General features: G+C 40.7%; 1 protein-coding gene across 3 annotated transcripts; it reads right to left on the minus strand.

Annotated features, from left to right (window-relative positions):
• Positions 1-1,855: 1,855 nt before the first annotated feature.
• On the minus strand, positions 1,856-12,112 carry RNF6 (ring finger protein 6). 3 transcript variants are annotated; one of them, XM_047874176.1, is made up of 5 exons: positions 11,810-12,112; positions 11,054-11,136; positions 9,275-9,485; positions 7,862-7,957; positions 1,856-4,715 (listed from the first exon to the last, which is right to left on the minus strand). In XM_047874176.1, the coding sequence occupies exons 3-5, from the start codon at positions 9,465-9,467 to the stop codon at positions 2,953-2,955; spliced, it is 2,052 nt and encodes a 683-aa protein (XP_047730132.1). In that variant the 5' UTR covers positions 9,468-9,485; positions 11,054-11,136; positions 11,810-12,112; the 3' UTR covers positions 1,856-2,952. The 3 variants fall into 3 exon arrangements, with proteins under 3 accessions (XP_047730132.1, XP_047730142.1, XP_047730124.1); XM_047874186.1 differs by lacking the exon at positions 11,810-12,112 and adding an exon at positions 11,593-11,659; XM_047874168.1 differs by lacking the exon at positions 11,810-12,112 and adding an exon at positions 11,433-11,586.
• Between the last annotated feature and the right edge of the window lie 230 nt (positions 12,113-12,342).

Consider the following 12,342-nt stretch of genomic DNA (forward strand, 5'->3'; position numbering starts at 1 on the left):
GGAAGTTCTTGTCCAGGAGTAGTATTTGTGAAAATGCCTCAGACTCAACTTATTAACTACGATCCTTCACACAGGGTCTTCAGGTCCCATCTCTTTTCTGGACCCATCCTCACAATACAGATCCCGCTTTATAACTTTCAGGAGCAGTCCTCCCATTGTTTGCGGACCAAGCATTTCTGCTTTTCCAGAATGCAGTTGAGGGGGAAAAGCACAAGCTTTGGAGGCAAACGGTCCCGTGTGTGACTCTGAACTCTGCTACTCACTATGTGAAGTGGCAATAATACTTCAAGATCTTGGGAGGCTTAAATTATAAATTCACGTTAAAAACTGAAAGGAAAATAACCACAGGGCAAATAAAAGGTAGTCAAGTACAGGTCAATGCTACTTGAAACTATACACATCTGGGATACAAGAGGGAAAGCAGGTGGGAGGCTGACAGTTTTGAAATACAAGTGTGCAAGGCAGCCACACTATAAAGAATAAGCTCTAAGGACACAACATGGAGCACAATATTCAAATGAAGCGTTGCAAACTATTTGTTCCTTTCTATATTGGAACCATAAGGCATGCAATCATTGCTAAATAGAGGCTATAAATAGATAAAGAGCCTTTGTATTTGTCATCAGCTTTGTTTACTGGGAAATGAATGAAAATATTACAGAAAACACTCCTTTGTTCCCGACTAGGATACCAATTTACAAAATACATGAAGCCTGCTGCTTAGCGGGAATTTTCCATAAACTGTACAATGTAGTTCTATTTCAAATGCCGATTTGGGGTCCCTTCAATGCTGGTCCTACCATGTCTTGCAAAGGACTAAGTCAAAGAATCAACGTGCTTGTATTTTTTCCTTTATCCCTACTTTTTTTCATTTCCCCCTTTCTTTGTTCTCCTCTTGATTTTCCTAACTGATCAAGCCAGGGAAGGTAGAACTTCCTGAAAAATATTCCACATGAGCAAAAAAATGCTGGATTTAGTCTCTGGTCATACTGGGAACAAACGGTATCACTGAAACGAGGGAGAGGTGCATATTTAAGATAAATGTCTACAGTGGCATACTCTCTCTCTTCTATTCGGGTGATTTTCCATCTGTGAATATATCACTCTCCCACTTCATACTGAACAAGAAACCAAATAATGTCCTTTTTTCCCAACACTTTTATTCTCTTCTCTCTCTTTCCAGTTTCACTGCCATCGCGCTAGGTTAGCTAGTAACTGAGGATGATGATAACGGATGACAAAAATGACCACAGTGGTTCCTTTATTAAGGTTTTTTTGCTTCCCCTCTCTCTCTACTCCACTGTGTTATGAACACTACACCACACCAATTTTCCTGAAACATGGAAAATGAGCTTACCACTCGCCACTAAATTCACCAAGAGACACCAAAAGTTTGTAAGGTGAAGTAAAATTCCTTAGTCTGGCATTTAAAGCATTCAAACCTCCCAGCCCCATGATTGACCTACATAAACCATTTACTCCAAACAAAGTCATGACTCTTACTAAAAGCTTTCCCTCCAGGTGTTAAATGCACTCCCTGAAAACTCCTGTGTATGCATCTTACCTGACGAATATAGTTACTTAATCAGAAGGAAAAACAATCTTGAGATACACGTAAATCTTCCCGAATCTGGTCCTGAGGAATTTGTTCTTGTGGTTTTCCCCAAGTAGTATCACCACAGGAAAACTGTGTCATATATTCATTTAATTCAGTAACTCATTAAATGTTCTCTTCCTGTGAAGATAGGGACTCTGTCCTCAGCTGAATCCTCAGCACCTGTAACACTGTCTGACACCTTGCAGGTGTGAAATTTTTCTTTTTTTGAAAAATAAATCACAGGGGACCAAGAGAAAAGAAGTTCACATACAGCTTTGTTTTAATATTTATTGGTAGAAATAGATCTTCAATGCATACTTCGTGTTCATATAAATTCCACATTCTCTTAAGGGTTTTTTGTTTTGTATTATTTGGAGTTTTTGGCCTCCAAGTAAACTTAACACATTATCTATGCATTTGATTCTTCATAGACATTTTTTTTTTTTTAGATTTTAAAAGTAAATTTGAGAAACCATGCATATTTGTATACCTTACTTAATATAATCCAAAGAATTGTTTGCACATTCAAACAAGTCACAAAAAGGCCGAACTCAAGTTAAATAATCTATATGTACTAAAATGTCCATGTTCCATTTCTGAGTAAAGAAATACTTGTTCAGTATTACATATTGCTTGCTGTCTAGTAAGATTGTCAGAGACGCTTCAGTAAATTATCTCTATTTTTAAATATCTACTTCCTCCCAGAGATGATCCTGTAAATGTTACACATTGTGCCATATGCAGTAATAGCCCAAAAGCTTAAATAAGAACCAAACTGGTAGTTTTTAGACGGAATATTTTACCCTTAAAATTATATATCTATATATACATATATGGTATGCTGCATATTAAATTTAACATTTCAAGTAACTTAAATATATAGAGCAAACATTCAGCGAAACACTCTCTCATGAAAAGATATTGTCCTTACAATAAAAAGTTAACGAAAGGCTTATTTAGACACCATTGTCTGGACATGGCACTAAGCCTATGGAAGTTGAAAGTCCACATAAAGTCTGCTGTGCTATTAAGAAAAGGAAGATTGATTGTTAACCTACTGAATTGTGCAGATACAAAAGTGCTTAGCATGACGAAATTACCAAAATAAGAACATTTTAAAGATTATTTGGTTCTAGCAATATTGACTATTCTGTACTTGTCGATAATTTAACATTTGCCATTTTAAGTTTTATATAAATTTTCTTTTTAACAAGTTAAAAAAGCACACAAAAAATAGTGCAAACTATAATAATCCGTTCTTTTTCATCCTGGTTAGCTCATCACAAAGAATTCAACAAAAGGGTGCTTAAATACTCAGCTCTACTAAAATGTACTATTTGAACAGACCCAACGCTTCACCCATTGTTTGCTATGCTGGACCCTAGAACAGGCTGCCGACAGATGGGGCAAGTGCAATTCTCTGAGAGCCAGCGGTCAATACAATGAATGTGAAATTCGTGCATGCAAGGTAATTGCCTGAGCTTGTTTCCAGTCACATAGTCACTGATGCAAACACTACAGATTTTGCCTAGGTCACTATCGATACTGCTATGCTCATAGTTCCGGGTGGAAAGATTGTCAATCTGCTCTTTGGTTAAACCACGTATGTGATCCTCGTCATCACCTTCATTTAGTAAAAAGAAATGAGCAAGGCGAAGGATAGGTAGTGTTCCAGTTTCAACTAAGTTATTTGAATTTCGCGACTGCCGGCCACCTCTGCTATCACTGTTTCGGGCGGGAGGCTGGGGAGTCTCGTTTTCACCACGCATTTCAGAGCTGTCTTCTCGGGCCCGCCTGTTTTGAGAGGAACCTTCACTGTGCTGGCTGATGTCATTAACTGCACCTACGGTGCTCAGATCTGAGTGCCTCTCTGGTAAATGCTGACCATGTCTCGGAACCTCTGACTCAGTTTCGGCCTCCATTAAAGAACTCAATTCTCCAAATCCAGTCATGATCTGCCTTAAAATGGACCGAAGAGCCACTGATGACGGTTCCACAAGCTCGTTCTCAGAAATCCTCCGAAGAGGAACTGTGATAGTGCTAACATAGGTTTGAACACCTGACCGCTCTAAACGAGAAATGGTTCGGCGAAAGCCCCCACTGTTGCTTTCGATAGTGACTGTATTTTCCGCTAGCCCTACCCTAGATCGAGTTCGACTTGCAATACTATCCCGATCTCTGTTTTCTCCAGGACGAATCCTTCTCACTTGGAGGTCCAGTGTGATTGTCGGATGTCGTCGTGTAGCAGTTGAAGATCTGCTAGATTCTTCTCCTTCCTCTACTGTTATTCTTGACACAAGTCTTGAGTTAGAGAATGGAGCATAGGCAGTACCTCTACGTTCCCTATCCTGCTCTAAAAAGACACGCGTTATACCTCTCCTCCTAACAGACCTTCTGACGTTTTGCTGTAAAGGTCTACTTTCTCTCTGTGAGTTACGATAAACAGTGCCACTTTGTCTCTGAATTGGCGAGCGGCTTCGACTACTGAAAGCAGGCCGTAATCTTATTGGCTCTAATCTTTGGTTTGTATTCCTCACTGTAACATTAGTTCTAGCCCCATTTTCCCAAACATGTGCTGCTCCAAACCGTTGCCCCTCCCTCTGCCTGAGTTCACTACCACCCAACTGGTTTGCATGACTACCGAAATCAGCACGCGGAGCTCTCGTTCTAGGAATGCCAACTGCTCCCCCAATGCCATTTCTTAATCTTCCCAATGTTGAGAAAGATCCTTCTGCTGAATTCTGCCCCCTTGAACCGAGCCTAGTCCTTGGGATGTTGGAGCTACTACCACTGTGATTCATGGAGGTTTGGCTTCGCGTTCGCCTAGCCACAGGACTGGCTGACCTCTGTTGCCTATCTGTAGTACGATCCCTGCCAAAATCTGAAAGTGGAATGCCTGTCTGATCTTCGCCATGAATTTCAATTTCTCTATTCTCATGATTTATATGGATTTCCAGACTAAACCGAAACTCTCCACTGTTTGGGTTTGTTCGACTCACAGCTCTCCAAGTTTGGTTCCCATTTTGTCCACTTCGGGTCGCATTTCCCGTGCGTCGAAACGTGTTCAACCATTCTAGCAGAGAATCTTCGTTTGAACTTTCTCTAGGGACTTCTGAGTCTGGAAAGCAAAGCAAATCAACTTAAGATCAATTCCTAAAATCTATCTTTAGACTTTTATTAAAGCTTACAAGATAAATTTTTTATTAAATTCAGTAATATTTAAGAACATCTATGCATTTTAGTGAATGAAAATGGCAAAAGGTTGGAATTTCTAAAAGAAAAGTATATACTATATGCATATTATAATACATTCTGATGTATTATAAAACTATAAATACTGTTTATGCAAAGCTCTGAAGAAATCCTCATTCTTACTTTCTCCATGCCTATTACTGGCAAAATATTAAGGCAAATGAGGAGGCCTGCCTGGATGGCTCAGTCAGTTAAGTGCTTGACTCTTGATTTCAGCTTAGGTCATGATCTCACCATTCGTGAGTTCAAGCCCTGTGTCAGGCTCTGTGCTGACAGCACGGAGCCTGCTTGGGATTCTCTGTCTCCCTCTTTCTTGGCCCTTCCACCCGCCTGCATACTCAATCTCTCTCAAAGATAAATAAATATTTAAAAAAACTAAAGCAGATGAGAAATACAGCCAATACTGAAACAGTACATTTAAATTGCTTTAGCCATATGGTAAAATCAGTAAAATATAGTGGCAAAACTTATATATAATTCATTGTGAATGGGATTCTTCTGGTAAAGGGAAGTCCTTTACCAGATTGTACGATTGTAAAATGCAATCGTCTTTGCATTTTACAGCTAGAGGTATTTTCATGACCTCAGGAATTTTATCCTATTTCTCAGGAACTGCCAAAAATGTACACTTTAAGAAATGTGCCTTTCTGAATACATATTAGCACTACATTATGTCTTTATGTGAAGCTGGGAAACTTTAGGCATGCTACCTAAGTTCTCTATGACTGTACCCTTATTTGTAACTTGGAGATAATAAAAGTATAAATGTCATAGGATTATCATGAGAATAAGATACTGGATACAAAATGATTAGTACAATACCTGGCATATAGGAAGCATTCAAGAAATGTTAGCCATTATGAATATTTTCTGTTCATTTAGAATGTAAGCTCCAGGAAGATGAAGAGTTTTATCTGATCTTATTTACCGTTAAATCCCCACCTCTACAACAGTATCCGGTACAAATCAGACTCTCTCAATTAATGTTGAATGAACCAATTTAGGAAAAATGTGCCCCTGATAAACTTCCATAACACTGCTACTACGGGAAGCTTAAGTTTTCCATTTTTAACCAGTGGATTATATAAAGGGAAAAAGTCAATGAAAATCATTCTAATGCACATGAACTATACAGACTTTAACCTTTAAGTTTATTCTACACAAAAATGGCCGTTAAATGAGATGGCTTTGATTTCGTTTCAATCTCTTATAAAAATTTCTTGTAAAAACCATTTTTTTTTTTAATTTTTTTTTTTTCAACGTTTATTTATTTTTGGGACAGAGAGAGACAGAGCATGAACGGGGGAGGGGCAGAGAGAGAGGGAGACACAGAATCGGAAACAGGCTCCAGGCTCTGAGCCATCAGCCCAGAGCCCGACGCGGGGCTCGAACTCTCGGACCGCGAGATCGTGACCTGGCTGGTCGGACGCTTAACCGACTGCGCCACCCAGGCGCCCCTAAAAACCATTTTTAAATATTCAAGTTAAAGCTATTAATCAACTGCTGGTGTCAATAAAATAAACCACCTTTAGCCATATCTAAAAGATACAAGCTATTTTACATGCGGTAAGTACATTTTCCATTAAAACATAGTAAAAAGACCAGCATTACCAGCTATAGCAATATGGTATAACTTCCATGTCTACATATACAGAAAAAAAAAAAAAGGAAATCCAATTTCCATTTTAATTTGGAAAGAGACAGGAGTAAAAGGCAGATAAAAAAACATGCTAAAGGCAACTTCTATCTTCAGTTACTAGAACGTATGATGATGGTGTGCGTAAAAGAGTTCACTAATAACCTAATGAAAACCGTCCTGCCCTACTCCTTTTACAAATGCACTGTAATGGTCACGTGAACAGCCTGGCCGTTGGGTGCAGCCATGTGACTAAGCTCTCATCAGTGGAATAGGAGTGAAAGTGATAGATCTCACTTTCGGACTGGTGCCTGGACTTCTTTCTGGAACCTAGACCTGCCAGCTAGAACCTAGATGTGGTTGTGACTTAGCTGGATCACGTACACAATATCCTGGAGCAGCAGCGTCCAGTGAAACTTTTAATATGCAAATATGAAAATATGCAGCAGTGGAAATTTCTACGTCTGTCCTGCCCAATACAGAAGTCACTAACCATATGTGACTACCGAGCACTTCAATGTGGCTAACAGGAGTGAAAAGCTGAATTTTAAATGTTATTTAATTTTACTTAAGTTTAAATGGTCACAGAGGACTAGTAGCTCCTGTACTGGATGGTACAGTGATAGAACTACTCTGCTGGCTGGGTTCCAAGAGGGTTCATGGAGTAAAGCTTGCCTATCTGCCCTGGACTGTTAACAGGAAAAGAAACTTGTATCTCACTGAGCCGTTGCATTTTTGAGTTTTTAATCGTCTTTGCTCTAATACGATAATCTTAATATGTGAAATGACTTAAAAAAAAAAAAAAGTGAAACTACCAATCATGAATACCTCTGGGGAAGGAAGTAGAACTGGTAAGAGGTACACTGAGTTGGCTTTACTTTTAATTCTATAGACTTCTGTTTAGTTTGAAATTTTTTTCACTTTATTTTTTATAAGAACTTTTTATGACTTAGTGTTTGTTCAGTAACACGACAAACACAAAAATAATAAAACTAACAATAAAGACATGTTTTCTCAATCTTTCTGTATTGCTCTGTAGAAAATTTTAGAAGCTAAGTTTAGTTACATTACTTTAAAAGAAGTAGTGTGTGCATTCTAAGATTAAAAAGAATTATGCTGGTAATTAACTTCATTGTATACTATTTCACATACATGAGCTCCCCAAGGGCAATCTGTGTGCGTAAAAGGTCTTTGTATTCAACCCCTGTCCTATATTGCCTAACTAGGCTGCTTTGCACATGATGGGTAAATACTATCTGAATGAGTACCACATTAAAACTGGAAAACATTAAAAACAAAAGTACTGTCCAAGATCAAGTTCATGTCTGCCACTGCTCTAATTAAACCTGTTCCTAATGGAAAGGAGTCCACAGTACCTCTGGTATCTGTCCCACTTCTCAAGTCAGGCTGAGATGCTCTTTGTTCCTTGACTCCATCTAATCGCTGCTGTAGTTCTTCTGATGTTATTTCTCCTAAAAACAATAAAAAATTGCTCAGTGAAACTAAATACCTTAAATGATTGTTTTATGAGAACTCGTGAAGGGTAAGACTAATAATCTTTAGCGATCTGCAGAAGACATTCTATTATTTTCATGGTCTGTTACATTGATAGACAGTTAAAAATATTTAATTGATGCAAGCATACATCATTTTGGTTGTGTTTTATTAAAATAAAAATAGGGTTTAATTTGAATACTCTTTTAAAAATCCTCTCAGTTGATACACTTAGGAATCTAGAAACCCTAATTCAGGGGCGCCTGGGTGGCGCAGTCGGTTAAGCGTCCGACTTCAGCCAGGTCAGGATCTCGCGGTCCGTGAGTTCGAGCCCCGCGCCAGGCTCTGGGCTGATGGCTCAGAGCCTGGAGCCTGTTTCCGATTCTGTGTCTCCCTCTCTCTCTGCCCCTCCCCCGTTCATGCTCTGTCTCTCTCTGTCCCAAAAATAAATAAACGTTGAAAAAAATTTAAAAAAAAAAAAAAAAAAAAAAAAGAAACCCTAATTCATAGATTTTTATTAGAGTTAAAAGAAATTTAAAAGGAAGTATTTCTAGGAAAAACTCTGAATCTTTATCTGCTTGAATGTTACCTCAACAGGTCATTATATCAGTCATCAATATACAGTGCACAAATATGCAATATACAAATATATCCTGTACAAACATACAAGTTTCAATTAGTTCATTTCTGAAATAAATTTGTAAAAAACTTATGGAACACACTAGACTTTTGAAGCATTATTAAATCAGCCAAGTAAATAAATAAATTATAACACCTCAAATTAGTTGTTTTTTTTTTTTAATGTTCATTTATTTTTGAGAGAGAGACCGAGACCAAGCGGGGGAGGGGCAGAAAGCGAGTAGACCCAGAATCTGAAGCAGGCTCCAGGTTCTGAGTTGTCAGCACAGAGCCCGACACGGCGCTTAAACTCACAGACCATGAGATTGTTACCTGAGCCAAAGTTGGACACTCAACCAACGGTGTCACCCAGGCGCCCCAGAACTGGGTTTTTAAAAATATCTAATTTACAACTATTACTTAAAAGAGAAACAGGGCCATATATGTAAAAAATTGACACTATTATGTACATTTATGAGCTCCATGTCTAAGATTCATACTTATCAAAAAGAGAAGCCAGTGATTTTCTGTTTTGTCATATTACAAGGTTCTTAAATTCACAAAAATAGTGCCTTATATTTTGGGAGAGGGAAGAAGGGGGGGAAAAACCCTCCTTATTTTGAAACTCCTCCTTACTATAATAAAAAGAGGTGTCTCCGCTTTTACCCATATCTTACCAGGGGTGCCTAAAAGATTGTGGTCTCTCATTAGCCTGTAATCTTCATCATTGAGTTCATTAATAAACTGATAATAGGCTTCTTCTCTGTGGAGGCGCTCTTGCTGCCATCTTCTCTCACTTTCACGATGATTATGGTCTTGAGATGAGGCTTCTTCACTACCATCGTCCGATCTCGATCTAGACGGATTCATACTGAGATTCCTGGCTTTCTGTTCAAACAAGATGTACAAGATCCAGGCTCTTAGTCATGGACTACACAGAGCTTCGTGTTTTTGACTTACAGTCTCTTTGCTTTCAGTTTAAATTTCGTCCCCTACTCATATATTTCATATGCCGAATCTTGCAGTGAAGAACTCACACATGAAACGAAAAGCAGCTTCTAGGAGACAGAACACAACTGGACCTACTTCTTTGCTTAAAGCCGCTACTTAAAGCAGACTGGATTTGGTTTTACCACGCATTTCTCATAGCTGAATACCAAAGTGCTTCTCTCATTTTTCTGCCTCCTTCACTCTCTGATAAAGTTGATCTAAAACCCTCACGGATAGTTCGAATATCTGGGTACTTCATGTGAGCATACAAAACATAAGCTGAATTATGCACTTTATGCATGATTTTAAATTGCACAGAGCTATTGGGAGGCTATCGTTTACATTTATTTCCAGCAAAGGTATTCTCCCCCAAATAAAACTCACTGTATGTAATATTACCCTCCGTTGCACTTTGTTAGGTAAGAATAATTTGGCCTACTGTATCTACTGAACAGACTTGGCGGCTGGTCTCTTAAACCTAACAGGAAACGCCACACGCTTGCTCTGAGGACTGTGAATGTCTATCAGAGCACCCTGTCTCCCCCCACAGCAAACCTCATCCTCAGGCCTGGTTAGTCCCAGAGGTTTCTGAGTGCCCGTGAAACTTCCTGACCTTGCCTAGGCAAACCCTATTTTTTTTTTTTATTATACTCAAGTGTCATTCCTTAGAGGCTTACTTTTGCACAGAAGAGAAACCAGTGAGGAAAATTACTTGTTTCACAAATATCTTAGAATTTCTTAAACGCATCTATTTAGCAAGTCAACGGCTCTCACCTGGGAAGGCACATCAAACTCATTTGAGGAAATTCTTAAAAATAAAGATGCCCTAGATCTCATCTCGAATCCCAGATCAGAATTTTCCAAGGTAGGGCCCAGGTCTACCTTTAAAAGCTAATTTGGGTGTGCTGTGGAAGGAAATAAACTATTCCTTGACAATTTCTAGGTGTCAATAAAGGGTGTGCGTGATTATAGCACATGACATAATGGAGGCTGGAGGATCAAATAACTAGGTGACCAGAGAAGCAATGGCTGCGCCTCTGACTCAGTGTTTAATAAGCAAACTACTTTAAACACAAAGCAAATTAGTCTACAAGTCTGAACTATGTGTAAGTATCCAGTTTCATGTACATTCTAACATTAAGTTCCAAATTTGGGGATTTTATTACAGTGACTATTATGTCCTTTTTTAAAGGAAAGATCGAATGACACTACCCAATCAAAAGCAAATTAACGTTACTAGAAACTCAAGGTTTGTTTCCATTTTCAGAATAATCACGACAAGGCCATCATTAGCAAAGAGCACGTGTGCTAGGGAGCGCAGTAATAAAATTTTTGTACTAAACATTTAAAAAATTTGAAACCCATCATAAAAACCAAGCTACCCTGATAATCACTCAAAACTTTAAGAGCTTCTGCTCGCAGGTAATTTTCTTGTACGATTAACCACAACTAAACAAAGTGAATACCTTATTTTCCTTTCAACATGCTTTCAATACACGCAGTGGTGTCCATCCTTCCATTGTTTGTGCTTTTTTGGAGCGCTGCCCATCTGGAGCAATAAGAGAGAATTCAATCATTCAATAAATGGTCTCTTTGAAGGACGGGAATGGCTAACAAAGTCAAAGCTCTGCTGCAAAGTCAAAGCAAAACCTTCAGTGGATCCTGTTAGACGCTCGCCTAGAAAATCAGATCCCCCAAACAATTAGGTCATTAAAACCCCCCGCTAGGCCCTTTTCTCTCCCGCAACAGAAACTAGGCCTTCCCTCCTACACGGCCACAGCTCCTGGGATCACAACTCCCCCCTCAAAGGCCTTCCTTCCCACCCTGCTCCCATTCAGATGTTACCAGGGTCAGGTGTCTTCAGTTTACTTCTGAGCCTTCACTTTCTTGCCACCCCCGCCCTCCGTCCCGCTACTGGTTCCTCTCCTGGCCGTTGCGACGCAAGCTCGCGCCGGGGTACGGTTCGCAGGACAGTAAACAAACTGGGCTCAGGGGCCCAACCAACCTCTTCGCTACCGAGCCTCAAGGAACGCTTCCCTTAGCGACCTGGATTCCCACAGGGAGGCAGGTGACAGACGGTGCATCTGAGCCAATCACCAGTTAGGGGAGGGCATTGAGAGAGCAGTTAACCAATCGGAGGAGAGACGGGGGCCAAGGAGGGCTTGCTTTCCTGAGCGTCTCCCGGAAGTAGTGGCCGACCCGGAGCCTTTCCCCCAGCTCACCTCGCCAGAAGCTGGGCAGTCCTCCTGCCCTGAGGAAAGTTCGCGGCGGGCGGCGCTCCTCTCGGGTCCTGGAAGGTTGTGACCGACGGGCGTGGGCGAGAGGGGCTTGTCTCCGGAGGCCGCTGCGCCCTCTAATCGTCTACTGAAGGGAGAAGTCGGAAGCCCGTGCAGCAGCTTGGGGTCGTCCAGATGACGGGGAGGCTCTAGAGGAGGGACACAGGCCCTGGCCCTTCTTTCCCCGCTGCCAGGTCCCTCCTCGGACAAGCGCAGACGCTGCCCTGCCGGCTGGACGCTCGCTGGTGCGACTGAAAATTGCGTCCGGCGGGATCTGGGATGCTAGCGTTCCGCGCGTTCCGCCCCGTCAGGGCTCGCGGCCGGGACTGGTTGTCCCAGGGCCTCCTTCTAGAGTCCAAGTACGGGGCCGCTCAGCGCTCCTGCAGCCTTATAGTCCCAGGGACACATCCTGATTTCCACCCTTGGGAAGTAGTAGCACCTACTCTGCGCCTTGTTGTGGCTCGTTTACGGAGCCTGGC

This window comes from Prionailurus viverrinus, chromosome A1 (assembly GCF_022837055.1).
Source record: "Prionailurus viverrinus isolate Anna chromosome A1, UM_Priviv_1.0, whole genome shotgun sequence".
NCBI lineage: Eukaryota > Metazoa > Chordata > Mammalia > Carnivora > Felidae > Prionailurus > Prionailurus viverrinus.